This window comes from Anas platyrhynchos, chromosome 1 (assembly GCF_047663525.1).
Source record: "Anas platyrhynchos isolate ZD024472 breed Pekin duck chromosome 1, IASCAAS_PekinDuck_T2T, whole genome shotgun sequence".
In the NCBI taxonomy this organism is placed as follows: domain Eukaryota; kingdom Metazoa; phylum Chordata; class Aves; order Anseriformes; family Anatidae; genus Anas; species Anas platyrhynchos.
The window spans coordinates 84,642,528-84,660,333 of NC_092587.1; the positions used below are offsets into that span (position 1 = coordinate 84,642,528).

Genomic DNA, 17,806 nt, shown 5'->3' on the forward strand with positions numbered 1-17,806 from the left:
CCTGTTATTTAGCAGGCGGGCACAGCTGAGACGCAGCGCCACTGCGAGAGACTTTCTTGTTTCCCCGTCACATCCTAGGAGGCTGAGATACCTCCCAGGAGACCACTAATCGCCGCTGGGCTTGGGTGTTGCTGGCAGCAGGGAGCGAGCCTTGAAAGCTTTGGTGGTTCAGATTAGCATCAAAGCAGCTGAACGCTTCCCCTGGGTGCCAGGCCGTGCTAAACCTTTAATAAAAATAATACGCCGAGACTGCATGAAAGGAAGGAGCGGGCAGGTTTATTGGATACATCTGGCATGACCGGTCGCCTACCTAAAATTAGCCAAACTCCCGGTATCCTGTGTCAGCACGCACCGGGCTTGTGCAAACCCTGGCCCCATTCCTCAGCAGCTCTGTCCTCCGAAGTGTCCGTGTGGGACACAAATCCCGCCTGGTCCTTTGCTGAAGCACCACCAAACTTTGGAGGATGTTAGCCCAAAAATTAACATGCAAAAAATGGACATTCATGTCAAAATGAGGCAATTGTTTGCCTCACGTTCCTGGGGCTGTATCCACGTGGAGATCCTCGCTGGTGCCTCCTCCACCACACCACTACGCAGCTGCGTGGCGTTGGCCTGCTGTTTTCTTAGAAACCCTGCCCTGCCTCTCTTTCACCTGACCCGGCACCTAATTCTTAATCTTGTGTGTTCCTCCTGGTGCCTTCCTCAAAAAAATAATAATTAGGAAAGGGTGTGGGAAACCAACAGGCCTCCGTCCCACATCCCATAGAGCTTCCAGCCAGCTGCCCTACGTTTGCGGCAGGCCCTGCCCCATCTGCAGATGGGTGATCCCCGGCCACTGGCAGAGTACAGAAAGTCTTCAGAGAGTTTTTAACACCCTCATCATCCTGCTTTTTGCAGGAGGAGCAGAAGGGATGGGGGCAGCTAAAGCACTCCGGCTGCCCACTGCAAGTACCAGCTCATTTCTGGTGGGGACATAGCCAAACCGTGGCTGCAAGACCCAAGCCTCCTGTACCTTTCTGACCTCCCGTTGGGTGAATCCTGGATTATTTTGCATAGGAAACAGGCAGGGTGAACAGGGTGTTGCTAGCAAACCAGTTCCCAGCGGTGGGAGTGAGCTTGAGTTCTGGGCATGATGGAAACCACGCTGCAGCTGATAGCCCTGCCTTGGGCTTCTGCAAGCGCCATGGCTTTTGCTTGCAGTTTTGTGCTGTTTATTCTCATAACCTTTCCTGGCAGAGGCTGACCAGCTAAACGGACAGTCTCCCAGGATGTGCTGGGAGGAATGGGGCAAGCAGCAGGGAACTGCCCCGAGTGCAGCTCTGGGGTTGGGTTTGCAGGAGTGGTCTGCACGTATCCCCAGGTGCCTTAACGAGGCACACAATTACAGTGGGCAGCTCCTGTCAGGAGACGATTTCTGAAAGGTCACGCACCCTACAGGACGGTGTGGCAATAACAAGGAAGTGTTTGAGGTCTCAGGAACCTCAGAGAAGGAGAGCACCCAAGCAGCCACCTCCGAGGAGCTGTTCCTGTGGGCTGGAAGGAGAGGACAGGAGCTCCTGGAGGTGAAACCCGTGGCTGGTGTTTGCTGAGAGTCTTCGACTAAGCCCATCAAGAGGGTCTTCCAATGGGGAAAAACCTCAACAATTTAAACTCAAGGGGACATGGACTAAGTGGGCTGAGAATATGAAAAGAAAATAAAATGATTATTTAAATTCCAGAATAAGAAACTGAGGCAGTAAGAGGAAAAAGTGAAAGAAAAAAAATCTCACTTAAGAGAATACACGGCACAAAACTGGTGTTGGCTAAGCGTGGCCAAGTGCTTTCTTCAGCTGAGACCTTACAATCGCTGGCTGCCGCTCGCTGAGAAAGGAGATAGGGCGTGAAAGAGATAAAGGTGGTGCTTTATGTTAATGGCAACGTTACCTGTTCTTGAGCTACGGGTAATTCAGAGCAGACTGCATGTAGATCAGCGCGCTAATTAGCAAAGCCCAGGAGGGAGTGCTGCATGCATGCCTGCGAGGACGACTGACTGCCTCGTCAAACGAGGCCCGGGATGGATGTCTCTCTACAGGCTTATTTGCCATGTGTGAAAAGAAAACGGTGTTTGCATAGAGAATTTGATTCTGGGACACTGCCTGCAGGCCACAGCGAAGTCTCCTGAGAGCTTCTGAGGGTGTCGGATTATAACTTCCCTGCGGAGGAGGTACCCACCTGGCACACACCTTCCACATCTCATCGTGGTGGATGAAGAGTTTGTCACTGCACCAGAAGCGGTTACTTGCCTGATTGCAATCAACATCAGCAGAATCAGGCCAATCATCGGTAGTCAGAGAGGAATTTGGCTTTTTAAAGCGGCTGACTTTCCCCAAACTGCAGAAAATACAAAGTGCGGTTCATCCTGAAGGAAACGTGGTGAAATTTGACTGAAAATTTGGGAGCTTATGAAGAGTTCAGCAGATGCCCGAAAGCCATAGTTAAAACAGGCTGATTTTAATTCCGTTCTGTGCAGCACTCTGAGTGTGAGCTCTTGGGGATGGAAATCCCAAATGTGATAAATGGGCCGAAGCTCTGCAACTTGCCGGGGAGGTGCTGCTGGATGGTGGCTGGTAGGTAGGGGGTCTCACTGCACAAAAATCAGCTCAAGGCCCACTTTTTTTAAGCTGTCATCTTAAAATAAACATCAAATGATTGCTGGGCACACCTCGGAGCAGACAGGATGGGTCACGTTGCCAGAAGGAGGTGCTGTGCCTTGGTGACACTGAGGAAGGCTCCAGTGTTATTATCAAGCGTGAGTCACTGCGGCCAGCCGAGCGCCCTGTTGGGAAGGAGAGGAACCAGGAATAACGCCCTGGCCTCCTGTTCCTGTGCGAGCAGTCGGGTTCGCCCTCTCCTCCCTCCATGAGAGGTTTCAGTTCATCATCCCGGTTTGACGGAGGCGGAGACCGGGTTGGCAAATCCAGTCTGCGTGCCTGAGAAGTGACCGGATTTCCAGAGGCACGGGGAGGCTGCGGGCTCTCCTTTGAGTCTCTGGGAGTGCTCTGCAAATCGGGGTGCCGCTTTTGGGGCCATAACACAGCATTTAACCAATGTTGGGGTCCCCAGCTTTCAGACCACTGGGGTCTAAGCTGAAAGCTTGGGTCTACTGAAGATTTCCAAGGGGCTTTTTTTTGGGGGGGTGGGAGGTGCTGCTGGGGCTGGCAGCCACGATTAGGGTTTTGGGGACCTGACACAGCTCCTTGCAGGCTGGGGAATTGATGGGTCCCTGCGCTTAGGACGGCACCGAAGCGGCACAGCCAGGCCCTACAAACCTCCCTGCTCCTGTACAGACCTCTGCGGTTTTGGGAAGCAGCAGGGGTGAAGAAATTAGCACGGCTGGTGCCAAGGCCTGGCGGAGGCAGCTAATGAGGTGAAGAGAGAAGAGAAAACCTGCGTGGCCCGGTGCCTCTCCGCAAGCAGCAATTCCCAGCGGCGCCTGGCACCCTGCTCCGGGCTGGGACGGCAAGCTGGGTGCTGGCAAGGGGAGCCGAGATTTTGGCGAGAGAAGCCGAGGAAGAAAAGTGGTAAAAGGGAGCGGGCAGAGGCCGAGGAGTGAATGAGGCTGGGGGACACGCCAGGAGGGCGAGGGGCGGCGGGGGGATGCTGAGAGCGGGCAGCGGGGCTGTCGGGGGGCGCGCAGGGGGGGTCCTTGGCTACTGCTGGCCCTTGGCTCGCCATCCCCGGCTGGTTTTTGGCTTCTTGGCTTGGAGGAGCCGAGCCCAGCAGGGCGGGAGGAGCGCGGCAGCCACAGCCCCTCCCCGCAGCCCGCCCCCGAGCCGTGCCGAGCCGGGCTGAGCCGTGCCGGGACAGCGGGTCGGGGGCTCTCAGGTGGGTCCGGGGGCTTTCCTCGGGGTGGTCGGGGGGGAAAAGCCGAGCCCCCGCTGCTCTGCCCCTGCCCTGGCGCTGCCGGCCCCCGGGGGGGCTGCGGTGCTTTAATAGGGCTGGAAGGGGCAGGGGGAGGACAGGCTGCGCCCAGAGGGGCTGTGGGGATGCCAGGTTCCTGCCCTGTTTGCTCAAGGTGGGATGCCCACCAGGGCTGGTGTGTTTCACCCCGTCCGGGCTCTTTTTTTGGGGGCTGCTGGAGCCCAGAGCTGGGTTTTCCAGTGCCCCACAGCTGCTCGGAGGAGAGCTGGGAAACTGGATCCCTGGTAACCAGCGGCTGGCGCCCAGGCACAGCCAGTGTTGGGTTGCAGCCGGCATCTCTTTTACGTGTCCTTCGGGTGCCGGCCTCATGGCATCGCCTCACCCAGCGGTGCCGGGGTGCTGTGGACAAGGTGAGCCTCGTGGCAACCCTCCTATGGAGCTGTGTGGGGTGGCTGCTTCTCCCAGCAGAGCGAGGGACTCAGGGTTTTCATCTCCTGCGGCGGGGTGAGCCGGGGGCAGCTCCTCCAGCTCCCACAGCCCTGGCTGCAGCCTCGCTCCCAGGGGAGAAATACCCAGAACCAGGTCACCGGAGACCGTTCTGCCTCCCCTTTCAGGGACACGGCCTGTCGGCTGGTTTCCGAAGGTTTGAAAGGAAAAAGAAATACAAATAGAAGTGATGTTGGGCTTTTTAGGGTGAGCAGCTGTCCCCGGGGTTGTGGTGAGCCTTTGCAGTGCTGCTGTCCCTGCCCAGGTGTATCGGGGCTGCGAGGGGCCGGTGTCTGGTTGCACGACAGAGCAGCCGTGCCTCTCTGCCAGCTCCTGAAACGGAGAGCTCTCGAGGGCCCTGGCTCCACCTGAAACCCAACTTTATGAAAACATCCCCTCCGCGGCCTCTTCGCCCCCTGCTCAGCGGCGAGCAGCTCCGGCGAGGAGCGAACCTCTATTTTAATGAAGCCTCTGCGCACCTCAACCACAGGCTGGATCGCTGGTGTAAATCAGCACCCGAAATGATCGGCCTTTGTTCCCCGGTACAGTTAAGAGGGGGGAAATTGCAGGCTGTGCCTCCCCGAGCACATCGCAGCCGGGCCGGTGCGAGCGCCTGGGAGGCAGGGAGCTGATGGAGCCGGTGCCCGCAGCTGCTGCTGGGGCTGCTTGGGGCTGGGCCGTGCCTCGGAGCACAGTGCTGGGGGCAGAGCGGTGTTGAAATGGTGGAAACGGCCTGGGAAAAGGCGTTTTTCCTTCCTCTGAGCATCTCCGGTCTGAAAGTCTATCCGTTCTCCATCCGCCCGTGCCTCTCGCGTGCCCATCGCTGTACGGAAATTAAGGCAGGAGTGATAAGAGGTGGGAGGCTGATGAGCCAACTCCTTGCAGGACCATGTGGAGCTTCAAAAAAATATTAGTTTTAATTTAATTTTATTTATTTATTTATTTTGCATAAAGGTTTCTTTAAATTTGGGGTGGAAACCGCAGAGCTGAAAAAAGCAGGGCAAGTATTTAACCTCCGTTGAAAAAAGCTTTGTGCCTCAGCAACTGCGAGCGGTGCTGCTGGATCGGGAAGGTGGATGTGAGCACACTCAGGACCGTTTTATGGTCGTGGGTGGATAATGGGCGCATGGGAAAGCCAGGGGGAGAGAGAAAGAGCGGCGGCAGAGCTCCGTGTCCGGCAGACACACAGCCCTGGGGTGATCAGCAAGATCAGCACTCGGGAACAATTGCCTCCGCCAGCTTGGGAGATGCTATCAGAAAGGGGAAGGATGCCTCAAAATTGCAGCTGGCTTCGGTAAAGACTAAATGCCAGGTTTCGGAGCCACCCAGCCAGCTGCCTGTGTGCTGGGTGGCTCCTGTGCTCTGGGTGGGAAGAAGAAATGATGCAGGAGCCAGCAGGGACCGAGGGTTTGTAACCCAGGCTGCACGATGGCCCCAGCTTCTTGGCTTGCCTTTCTTTGTAAGCGTTCGCAGGGGAAAGCGTGAAAACTGAGATGCTGAAGTTTTAAATATAAATTAAAAATAAGCTTCAGATACCCTGTGCTCTTTAACTGGCGATTTTTACATAGCTGTGTTGGGGGGGCGTTGCGGTAAGTCGAGCTTGTGATTTTTTTTTTTTTTTTTGATCGCCTTGGGGTTGGCAATGCTGCAGGTTTCTCAGGTCAAACGAGAAGGGATCTTGTTGGGCAAGAAGAGCAGAAGGGAACAGCGCGGAGCTTCTCGGAAGAGCCGGTGCTTTCTGAATTGCAAAACCCCATCCCGTGCGCTCGTCCTGCTGGAATAGTTCTTGGACGACCCCATGGTGTAAGTGTGGGGCTGGCATCGCGTCTAGATGGGGCTGTCCCCTGGCACGCAGCAGATGCTCAGGAGGTGGCCACCATCATCAGGAGATGCAGACATCTCCCCACGCAGCTCTTCCCTGAAAAGGTCCTTCTCCAGCATCCCTCCTGCTGTAGAGTGGTGCCAACACCGTTTCTGTCCAGGCTGATATGGCTAAAGAGGATTGCAGGGCTTCCGAAAAACGGCACGCTTCTGAACGGATTTATGCTTTTGTCTGCAAATTGACTTCTTCAGTTTTCCACCTTTCGATTCACTGAGCTGTGACATCACCCCATTTTTGGGGGGAAGAAGTCTCTCCTTCAAAGCTAGATCAAAAGGAATCGGTCGGGGTGAAACCTTCATTCTGCCTGCCTTGGGCTCATGCATTTTGCATCAATTTTTCAGCTTCTTTAATTTTTTTAATTTTTTTTCTCTGCTTTTTCAAGAAGGATTCGAAGGCGAGAAGAAACCTTGAGAGAGTCAAGATCCTCATTTAGCCATTACCGCGCTTTTTGCAGGACGTTTGTGCCTTAGTACACGGCTGCTCAGCACTAGCAGACAAATAATCTCGGGTCCTGGAGGATCTACAGAAACAGCCTTCCAGACCTGAAGACACTGAGGCGAATGCAAATTGCCCGCATCCAAATGTTTTTCACAACCACTGCTTCCTTTCTAGGCTGGAAGGCGGCGGCGCTCTTTTTTTTTTTTGCGTGCCATCCAGCCGCTCGTTTCCAACCGACTGCAGGCTTGTCGGGTCACGTCCACCTGCACGCTGATGCTTGGCCTTGGCCAAAAGTCGGTGACTGTGATCCATCAGCCTGGTGGATACGGGGCGAGGGGCAGGAGGAGCAGGGTGAGCAGAGCACGTGTCAGAATCGGCAGCCCCGTGGTGCCTGGGAGGGGAGGTGGCCACCGGGCCATGCTCGGGGTCACCAAGGCATCCTGCAGCGGGACCTTTCAGCCAGCCCTAATTAGAGGCAGGAGCTGGAGGGGAAGCGCCTGGTGCGTTTTGGCAATATCCGTGCTAGGGCTCGCTTTATCGCATGCTAATGAGCACTAATTGTCCTCGTTGGCCAGATTATTTTTTTTTTTTATCAAAATTACGCGGGAGCTGTTGGCGTCATCGCGTGCCAGCGCTCCCAGGGGGCAGCTTCGCGGGGAGACGTCTGATTTTGGATGAGTGCTGACCCCCATGTGCTGGGGCTGGGACTTGGGAGCGGCTTCTCCAACGGGTTTGGCGTTTTGGGGATGCACAGGGCTGCTGGGGTCAGCCCCAGGGGATGCTCAGATAAATATTTTGCCCCCACCCATCATTACCAGCAGCCACGGAGGGAGCTCTCGCACGTCCCCTCCAGCTCCTAGCGGCGGGAGCCTTGCTGATGGCCGTGTATTGGAAGCTAATTAAACCCGGTGACAATGCTAATTGGGTTGGGATGCTTGAGGACAAGTATGACCTCATGTCTAAAATGGTAATGAAGCCCACGAAAACCCTCACCAAAACGAGGGACAACAAGGGGAGCGGAGGCAACGGGGGCACGCGAGGGGAGCGCAGGGGCGCCGGGGTGCCAGGAGGGGCACGTGCCCGGCTTTATCTCCGCGGCGGGGGGCCGGTGCCTGCCGTGACCCCAATGTGTGTTGGTCCACAGGGTGCCCCGAATTGTCTCGGGATGCCGCCGTGCTGCGTGGGGACCCGCAGCCCACGCTGAATCGGGGGCGGAGGGGAGGTGAGCGCTCCCCGGCCAGGCTCTGGATGAAGGCTGAGGATGTGCTATGGAGCCGGGATTCAACTGCTCCGACCTCTGCGGTGCCAGCCCCGGTTTCGGCAGCCAGGAGCAGCAGCAGAGGACGCTGCGGGAGCTCTGCACCGTCACAGTCGTACGTACGGAGGTGGGGGAGCTCGTGAGGGTTCCTCTGCAGAAGGGGATTTGGGCGGAGGGATGGAGAGGGGCACGGGGGCATGGCAGTGAAGCCTCCAGGCAGAGGCCACATGCTGTCCCCTCCTGGGTGGCCTCCAAAAAAATGCCTGGCACCCAGCAGGCAGCCAGGAGGCGAGGGTGCAGCCACGGCAGCGCTCCGTGGCCTCAGAGCTGCTTAGGAGCGGGCCTGGGATGCCCTTCTCTGCCCCTGGCCTTTCCCAACCCCTGGCGCTTCAAAGGGCTTTTCAAATATTAATAGAGCAGCGTTTAATTAAAAGCCATCAGCTGTAATGAACAGCACCTGCCCCCAGCGCCAGGCCAGCAGAAGTGACACGGGGATGGCTGCGCCTGCTCGCGCCTGGCTCCACGTGAGGCTGCTGGAGGGAGCAGCGGGGCTCGGCCGCCCCGGTCTCCGTCGGGATCTGCACAAACACGGGCGCTTAATTAGGAAACCATAAGCTGCTCGGCTCCCCGGGCCCTGGCAGCTTTGCTACAATTAATATTCCACCTGCCAGGCCCGGGATTTACTCCGCTCAGCGGCAGATGAAGCGCTCCATCAGCCTCACCGAGTGACGTAGCTGGGATCGAAGTGGGATTTTTCAAGCGTGGTGTGGGGTGGCCCTAATTCGTGCAGCAGGATGGGGTGTTTTTGTCCCCAGAAATGTCCTCTTCCTCCTCAACCCTTTTGCCTTCCTCAGACGTCTTCTGACCGCGGCGGGAAGAGCTCCCCGTCTTTCTCTGCTGCCCTCCTGGGCGTCGTGTGGACGTTCCTGACCGGAGGGGTCCTGCTGGCCCTCTTCTTTCTGGCCTTCACGATTCGCTTCAGGAAAAACAGGTAAGGATGTGTGCGAAGGGGCTGCCAGAGCAGAAGCCAGGCTGGTGGATGATGTCTCCAGGCTCTGTGTGGGTTTGGAGGTAGCAAGAACCAGGGAGGAGCTCGGGGGCCCCGAAAGGAAATGATTCCCCCCTTCCTGAGCACAGTTGTTATGGGTAAAGTTATGGGGGGGGGAAGCTGTGACCTGAATGTTAATGTAACCTCTGCTTGAGTCAGCGCTCGGGGTGTGGGGGTATGGCAAAAGGGCCACTATTTAAAGTAGGGGGCCTGGGACCGTCCCCTGTGGCCACCTATATCCCTGCAAAGGGACCTTGCCCCGGCCGCCGCGCTCAGTAACCAGCACCGCCTTCCCTGCTTTGTCTCCTGGAGGATTGTGAAGATGTCCAGCCCCAACCTCAACGTTGTGACCCTGCTGGGCAGTGGCTTGACTTACACCAGTGCCTACCTCTTTGGGATTCAGGAGCAGAGCCTGCCGTCCAGGGACTCGGTGGAGACGCTTATCCAGGTGAGCGGGGCACGGCCGGGACGGGTGCCTCCACACACCAATAAATACATCTGTGGACAATGGATCCATCACCTCCTGGCCTCCATCTCCACCTCGTCCCCCAGGTCCGGCTCTGCCTGCTGTGTGTGGGGACCTCCCTGGTGCTGGGCCCCGTCCTGGGGAAGAGCTGGCGGCTCTACAAGGTGTTCACCCAGCGGGTGCCGGACAAGCGGGTGGTGAGTAGCCAGCCTCCCTCTTGGTGATATGGGAGGAACGGGTGATACTCTTTATTTTCTGGAAGTGCTGTTTCCTGCCATGGTATTTACCAGCTGGCCATGCAGTCAGGGAGGGCTCATACCTGGTCCCAAGCCTGGCTGGGTCTCCAGGAGTTTGGGAGCTGGAGGCAGAGATGTAGCTGTTGGACTTCACACCAGGGGAAAAGAATTAGGTTGAATATCCATTGGAAAAGGCAACTAGAAGGAGACCAAGGGGGATGGAGGCTGCTGGTGCCCATTTATCCCTGACTAATACCTCCTGCATGCTTGCAGATCATCAAAGACCTCCAGCTGCTGGCGATGGTGGCAGCGTTGGTGTTGGCAGACGCCGTGTTGCTCCTGACGTGGGTCTTCTCCGATCCGGTCCAGTGCTTCCGAAGCCTCAGCGTCTCAGTGCGGGTAAAGGGACGAGGAGAGGTGGTGCAGGACTGCGCTGTGCCTTGTCAGATCTCTGGGGGCAGTGCTGGTGGATGGTCGGGCTTTTGGAGGTGCTGTTTAAAAAAAAGACAGGCAGAAAAGCCACAAAACCCTTGGGGTTCTCCAGGCTGGCTTTACATTTATGGCCTACTACAGAGATGAGGATCAGCTGCAAGATTTCCAGGTCTGTGCAGCCAAACCTGGAAAGGGATGGCTGGTTGCAGAGCTGTGGCTGGCCAAGCAGTGGGGTCTAGTGGGTGGTCTTGACCAGTGCGTGCAGGTCACCTGGGTGGCACAGGAGAGGACCACGGCATCCACAGATGCTTTAGGAAAAGGCTGAACCAGCCCCATTGCAAGCAGAATACCAAAATCTTTCCCGATTTAACTGCCTGCCCCAGCAGCACCAGATTTGGCATTTCCCTTTAGGAGTTTACAGAGGAGACCTGCTCGGATTTGTAGACCTGTCACCCATTGGTCTGTCCCTGCTCCCAGGCAGGGGCAGCAGCCTTCACTTCTGCCTTCCCATTGCCTCCTAGGCGACAGAGAAAGGCATGACCTGTTCAGTGAGCCGGATGCAGTCCTGTGCATCTCTTTATTCCGATCTTTGGCTCGTTCTCATTTTAGGGTTTAAGGTACGTAACCTCTCTATTGATTCTTGCGTTGTATCTCACCTCCTCCCAGTATTTAGCAGCATTTGTAGTTTCCCTGCTCTCCTGAGCTACACGTGCATTGCAGTTCCCAGCTGCTCCTGCTCTTCTTGAAAGCCTCCCAACTCTATTTCTTCCCATCTTGATGTTTTCTTGCCAGTTTCTCCCTGTCTCTTCTGCACACACCACTCACGTGCTCTCTCTCCAGTTCTTGCCCTGTAACCACCCGTGCCTCATCTATCTCCCTCCTTAAAACTTGTGCCTTAACCTTTTCCAAAGCTCACTTTTTCCATGAAGCTTCGGTTCAGCGTCTGCCCCGGTGATGCACTGTGCGGCTCAGACCCTGAGTCGTCCGACTCCAAACCAAGGAGGTGCTGACGACAAGTGCGTGGTGTCTACCTTCACAGGATGTTTATCAGCTTAATTACACCACTGAAATGCACTTTCACTGGCGTAACGTTGCATGTGGCCATTCATATTCCAGAAGAGTTAGTTACACTGATGTAACTATATGGGTATAATTATAGCTGTAATTATCCGTGGTCTCATGTGTCTCTGGGTTGGCAGAGGTTGGAAGCGCTTCAGCGAGCTGATTTTGATGAACCTCGTGAGATCACAGCCTTCCTTTGCAAATGGCTCTGTCCCCGCATGCAACACAAGCAGTTCCTTTCTGACTCACCGTAATGTAATAGTCATTGACCATCTACCAAGAACCATAGGAACAAGGGCAGAAAGAGACCTCAGGACACTGCCAAGTCCTTCTCCCCCCTCCGTTTCATTTTAAAGGCATTAGTCTAGTCTGTCCTCAAAAGGCCTTTGGTGCTGGGCATTTCAGGCCTTCCCTGGGCAGCCACTTTCGGTGCTACATCTCCATCCCTGACTTTGTCCGCAGTTTGTGTTAGGTCTCTTCAGGGCTTAGGCGAGTAATGCTTTTGCCTGCAGCTCCTCCAACCTCTTTTTGTTCCTCTCACTCACAACAAAACAATCGCAGTCACAGGTACTCCTCATTAGCATTGCCTTGAACCTGACCCTGATCCTATCTACCGGGTGTCACCGAGGTGTTGCTTTAGTGGTTTCTCTGGAGTTAATCAGGATCTGCACTAATGGGAGGCTAGGCTCTGTCTCTGCGTGCACATGGCACTTCTTCTTTTCCAAGGCATTACTGTGCTCAGCCCTTTGTGAAGCCACTCAGTGCATTATCCTGGTTTTGCTGGCACGCAGCAGCGGACAGAAACGGCTTGCCAAGGTCATCCATTGAATTAGGAGCACAGGCCTCTGCTCAAGATTCAAAACAACAACAAAACTCAGCCCTGTGCTTATTTAAAGTCCTAATTTACCAGCTGGCAGTGCTTTTTGTCTGTGTCCCCGGTGGACTATATGAATATTAAACGGGACTTTGGTGCTGTTATTTTCTCGCGGAGGACTCGGCTTGCCTCTGGGCCCTGTGTTGGGAGGTGAATGTGGTCATCCAGCGCAGATCCTGTGGAGCAGATTTGGGTGCCAGCCTCGTTCCTAGGTCTCACTCTTGCAGTTCTCCCGTGGGAGCTCACGGTGCTCCTGGCAGTGTCCATGGACGGGATCCTCCCTTGCCCATCAGAGGGTCCCCCCAGCCCATAACCCCAGCAGTGGTCAGCAAGCAGCCACTGCTCAGAGGGGTCCAGGAGAGTCTACAGAACGTGCCACTGCTCATAAAGGACCACCTGATGCCCAAATAACCATTTTATACTTATTCGTGGTAAAAGGTTGACAGCTGCACTTGCTAGGTACCGCAGGGATAATGTAGGAGCCGTGTGCCCAGTATCTGGCTCCTTGCATGAGCAGGGAATTTGCTAGATGGCATTTCCAAGGGATCCTGAAAGCAGACCGTGCCCTGTGGTAATGGAGAAGGCCAAAAAATCCTTGGTGTTGCCTGCCAGTGCGACCTGGGGAGAGGATAGCTGTGCGCAGAGCCCTTCTTCAGCCCCTTCCACCGCTGCTGGCGTCAGGCAGGAAACGGGGAAGGGAAAAGAATAGAAGCGGGGAGTTTCCTGGATTTCTATTTGAAGAGGCACCAAGGACATCCTCTTCCCTCCAGCCTAACCTCCTGCGTCTTCTCTCTTGCTTTTTCCTTCTGAATGCCCTTCTGAGCCTCCTCTCTGCCCCATTAGAGGGCTTTTGTTGCAGCATGGCCCACCACCACCGTGTCCCCACGGGGATTTTCCTCTCCCCTCCGTCTTTGCCCTTCCTGCTCCAGCACAGAGGAAGCTTTCTCTCCTCTCCCTGCCTCTCCTGGCCGTGCCCTGCCCCGTGGCATGTCCTGCCAGTGCCACCAGCCCTGCCCTCCTGCCCCACTGCTGCTGACGAAGCACCCCCCGGCCCGCAGGGCTCTCGCCACGGAGCGCCCGCCACACCAGGAGAGATCAAAGGGCGTTCATTAGGACGGCACCGAGCGCCAGGCTGTAATTACATCCCCGCTCCGCCGATCTCCCTGCTGAAGGCAGGCCTCGTCTTCTGCTTGCAGAGCGTCCTGCTGCTCTACGGGACCTACCTGGCCGGCCTGACCGACAACGTCAGCTCCCCGCCGGTCAACCAGTCCCTGACGCTCGTGGTGGGGGTCAACCTCATCTTCCTGGTGGCCGGTGCCGTCTTCTTGCTGCACCGTTTCTTCCGTGCTTGGCACAACTTGCTCTTTGGCTTCACCTCCGGTGGCATCTTCGTGTGCACGACTACGATCAACTGCTTCATCTTCGTCCCGCAGGTACGGCTCTGCCCACAGACCGCCCTGGAAACGGGCACTTTTTTTTGTGGGGGGGGTTTGACACTTGTGTTTCCTGCTGCTTTCCCCAAATGTTCGGGCTCATCCTCCAAAACCCGGTGGCTCCGCTTCCCCAAGCAAATCCCTTGAGTCTCCGAGGGCTGAGTTTCCCTGCCCACAGCCCTCGGCAGGTCCCCCGTGTCCTCACCTCGTGCCCCACGTGCACTCGCAGAGGAGGAAGCTCGGCGGTGCTTTAAGGAAGCCTTTTATGACCCAGCTCGGCTCTTCTGCTTCCCACGTCCTCCAGGAGGAGCCCGGTGCATCTGACCGTGACGCTGGCGAGACAAATGCTCCCATTGTCACAGCGAGAGGAAGCAGTTGTTTACCCAGATTTATGTTTGGAGGAACGTTAGGGCTCGAGGAAATGAGGTGAGGAAAGGAGGAAGAGGTGAAACAGAGGAAAGAGCAGGTCCGGGCAAGAGAGGGCTCGGGGGATCTCACCCCCGTGCACAAATACCTGGTGGGGAGGAGGAGGAAGGGGGAGCCAGGCTCTTCTCAGTGGTGTCTAGTGATGGGACAGGACACAATGGACACAGCCTGAAACACAGGAAATTCAGTTTAAACACCAGAAAAAAAGGTTGTTTTTGTTTGGTTTTGCTTTGTTTTCTTGCTGTGAAGGTGGCCAGACAATGGCCCGGGTTTCCCAGAGAGGCTATGGTGTCTCCTTGTGGAGAGATGCTCACAGCCCAGCTGCACGCATCCTGTCTGAGCAGGGGGGACAAGGTGATCCCCAGAGGTCCCTGCCCACCTTGGCAATCCTTTGGTGCAACCACAAAGTCCCAACCCCGTGGGTTAGCAGCCGCTGGGAGCCCTCCTGGGGCGAGCACCAAGCCCGCTGGTGATCTCTGAGCCGAGCACCAGCCCCATCGTGCCTTCTGCCTCCGTGGAGCCTGGGGGCTCCGAGCATTTTATTTAACTCGGATCTTTTAATTCACCGGCTCGTTTTGCCTAATGGGCTTGCTCTCCTATTGCTCTTCTGAGATCGATGAGCAGCGGGAGCCGGGCTGTGCAAGGCGAGAGACGAGGAAACAGATATTAAGTGCTGCTGGCTTGCGCCTTGTCACCGAGGATTTGGGGACACGGCAGCGTGCGTGATGCTCCCTTTGTTACAGAGTCAGGGGAAGAAGGGGAGGGGGCTCGTGCAGCACGCTTGGAGCTTGCAGCACAGCTCTCTCCGTGTTAAAAGCCAAGCCAGGGACCGGGCAGGGTCCAGACATGTGGGATGCTCCGAGCACTGCTTCGCCACCTCCCTGGCTGCCTGTCCCTGTGCTCCTCCATCACACCCCGCCTTTGTCTCTCCCGTCCCTTTGTCTCCTTCTCCCCAAGCGGCGGCTGCCTCCCTCCGCAGGCACCGTGCCGGTAACAGCTCCTTGTGCCCCGCAGCTCAGGCAGTGGAAGGCCTTTGAAGAAGAAAGCCAAACCCTCAGCCACATGGCAAAATATTTCACCAGCCCGAGCAGGAGCTGCCACTCGGTGTACAGCGAGGAGCAGCTCTACCAGCTGATAGGGGAGAAAAACTCCATGAAGCGGCTGCTGACGGAGGTAGGGGGCTCTGCCGGCCCCGATGCCGTGGCCATGGGGTCTCGGTGGCTTCTTCACCCCCTGCCCTTTGTGTGCCGAGGCTGGGTGGGGTGGGCAGCCCTTTGCTACACCCCTGTCCCCCATCTGGAGGGGAGGAGCTGGTTGGTTTTGTCCTGCTGTCATTCTGCATCCTCGTCCTGAAGTGCCAAAATTTGGGCATAAACCAGAGGGCCTGATTTTAAAATAATAATAATAATATTTATATATATATAAAGTGGAAGGAGGAGAGCAGAAAAGCCTGGTTTCCACAGCCTGCTCAAATATAAGGTGAATTTAGAGGGGGTGCCCCCAGCTGGCTCATGCAGGCTGTCTCAGAGCTCCTCCTTGCATGGAGAAGGGCGACTTGTTTTTGCCCCGTTCCCTTCTGAATCCTCAGCTTTTACCTCCTCTCCTTTGACACGTTTGTGTGTTCGATGCAGAAAAACGCCGTGATCGAGAGCCTGCAGGAGCAAGTGAACAACGCCAAGGAGAAGCTGATGAGGCTGATGTCTGCGGAGGGCGGCTGCGACCCCGCGGTGCTGGCTCCTTGCACCCGGAGCACGGGGTGGCACGGCGAGCGGCGTGGCTGTGCTGCGGCCCCTGGGGATGTGCCTGGGGACCGCTGCCCCCCGGACCTGGAGCAGGATGGGCAGCAGCCTCCTCAGTTGCTGCATGCATCGCCACGCAGTCTGGTGCCTTGTAGTGGCGATGCTCAGGATCTCTGGAAACGCATGAGCCACGAGCACATGCTGCTGGAGGAGCCCGATTGCTCTCCGGCGCTGCTTTTTGGCACGGGGGATGACCCTGAACACAGCCCTAAAGATTCCCAGGAACATGGGGTGCTTGCGGGGAAGGGGCATCCTCTGGAGCCTGGCCAGGACATCTCAGCTGCTGCGTCCAGAGAGCATCCCCCCAAGGTCAGCTACGTGAGCAGCGAGAAGCTGCAGGAAATCTTGCAAGATCTGAGCCTGGACGGCAGGACCTGCAGCCCGGCCTTCCCTAAACGTGGGGCGGGGATGTGGGGGGCGCAGGAGGGGTACCCAGCCGCCCAAAATCCCCTCAGCCCCTACCTGACGAGGCGGAGGCGGCACGTCCCGCTGCCCCCTGCCTCTGCGGGCTTCCCCGTGTCCCCGTCCTCGGTGGGCAGGCTGGGAACGTGGGGCTGCGGGGAGCCAGCAGGGAGGGAAGGTGAAGGAGCTGGCAGAGGGCTCCATCACCCAGCATTGTCCTCTCCATCCATCCCCACCGAGGGATGGCCGGAGCCCCAGGGCTGGGAGGCGAGGGGCACGGGCTCAGAGAGTCACCACCACGCTTCCCCGCGGGACTGGCATCAGCGGGGTGCCCCCGGGGTGCCGGCTCGTCCCGCCCTGCACTCGCTGTACCATTACCCGGACTCGGACTCCAGCAGCAGCTCGGAGGAGATGTTTCCCTGCTGCCACCGGCCCTGCTGCCAGGCCTGCCTGCACAGCCCCCGTGGCTCCCTGAGCAGCAGCAGCACGGACACGGACACGGACACGGAGACTGGCAGGGCCGCAGGATGCTGGCTGGAGCCCCAGGGCAGGGCTCAGCCCGTTGTGAACTTCAAAGAAGATCTGAAACCCACCTTTGTGTGACCACAAGCACCCCCGCCCCAAAGGCAAGTGCCCCCTTCCTCCTGAAGCATGCTCTGTGAACGAAAACATGGTGATGCTAACGAAATGCATCCCCCTGGGATGGAGACAGCAGCACTCGCAGCCGTGGCCAAGCCACAGCCTCACAGCTGAGGGCAAATTGGAGACTCTGGAGAGGCTTGGCAGTGCCTGAGCATGAGCACGGGGTCCAAAGGTGACATCTCTGCAGGTGGCCTTGCCTTTTGTGCAGCTCGGCTGCACGGTCGTAGGTTAGACTCAGGTTGGCGCTGAAGGAAAGGACAAGCAAGCAGTCTTAAAGAGGATCTGAAAAGGTTTCTCTCTTTCTTTCTTTTTTTTTTTTTCTTTTTTTTTTTTCTCCTGCAGCTTGTGTGCCCTTCCGTATGCCTTTGTGGTGGATGAAGTAGCCTGGAATGTTTTAGGTTTGTTTAAATTAATATGATCTGTTTAATTTTATTATTATTATTATTATTATTTTGTCTGAGAAATATCAAAAGCAGCAAACGCGGTGTGCCCACTATTTTTGGGATGTTTGTGGAGGCCTTTCAGCACCTGGCTGCCTTCACAGGAGAAGCGAGGGGCTCTGAAACCTGAAGCCCAGCCCGCGGAGACCCCTTTGCAGGCAGGATGCCTTTGCTGAAAGGGATGGTAACGGAGGCACCCCCAACCCCGATATGGATGATGCAGATCCCTCTCATTATCCTTTATGAAGGTCAAATATCTCGCTGCTGTATCCCCTCACCAGCACCGCCTTTTCTTCCCCAGCACTTCTTCCCCGGATTTGCTGAATCCTGCATTCCTAGGGCAAACCACCAAACCCCATCACCTTAAGGAGAAAAATATCCCCACAGCCCCTCATCATTCCCGATACGGAAACTCCCCAAAGTGTGATCCCAATTCCCAAATCCCGTGTCCCGGGGGGCAGAGGTATCCCTTTCACCAGCTGTTGGGCTGGATGGATGCTGACCACAGCGGGCAGGTGGTGGGCAAAGGGCTGGGGCTGCCACCCGTTCCTGCTCACCCCTGCAGAGGAGGAGGCGAAGCAG

The 17,806-nt window shown here is 56.6% G+C and overlaps 1 protein-coding gene across 4 annotated transcripts; it reads left to right on the top strand.

Moving 5' to 3' along the window:
* The first annotated feature begins 870 nt into the window (after positions 1 to 870).
* On the top strand, positions 871 to 17,216 carry GPR156 (G protein-coupled receptor 156). Of its 4 annotated transcripts, none has more exons than XM_072043863.1 (10): positions 871 to 3,560; positions 7,851 to 8,091; positions 8,819 to 8,955; positions 9,325 to 9,460; positions 9,565 to 9,675; positions 9,988 to 10,113; positions 10,668 to 10,763; positions 13,279 to 13,515; positions 14,956 to 15,114; positions 15,573 to 17,216. In XM_072043863.1, exons 2-10 carry the CDS (start codon positions 7,975 to 7,977, stop codon positions 16,743 to 16,745), a joined length of 2,292 nt encoding a protein of 763 aa, XP_071899964.1. In that variant the 5' UTR covers positions 871 to 3,560; positions 7,851 to 7,974; the 3' UTR covers positions 16,746 to 17,216. The 4 variants fall into 4 exon arrangements, with proteins under 4 accessions (XP_071899964.1, XP_071899956.1, XP_027305454.3 ...); XM_072043855.1 differs by lacking the exon at positions 871 to 3,560 and adding an exon at positions 3,744 to 3,864; XM_027449653.3 differs by lacking the exon at positions 871 to 3,560 and adding an exon at positions 3,744 to 3,864 and having other exon boundaries at positions 7,851 to 8,079.
* Positions 17,217 to 17,806: the final 590 nt, after the last annotated feature.

Bases quoted from the DNA above. Each gene is read 5' to 3' on its own strand.
- GPR156 (XM_072043863.1), top strand. From the start codon at position 7,975: ATGGAGCCGGGATTCAACTGCTCCGACCTCTGCGGTGCCAGCCCCGGT. The intron at 8,092-8,818 runs GTGGGGGAGCTC...TGCCTTCCTCAG, and splicing joins TCACAGTCGTACGTACGGAG to ACGTCTTCTGACCGCGGCGG. The intron at 10,764-13,278 runs GTACGTAACCTC...TTCTGCTTGCAG, and splicing joins TTCTCATTTTAGGGTTTAAG to AGCGTCCTGCTGCTCTACGG.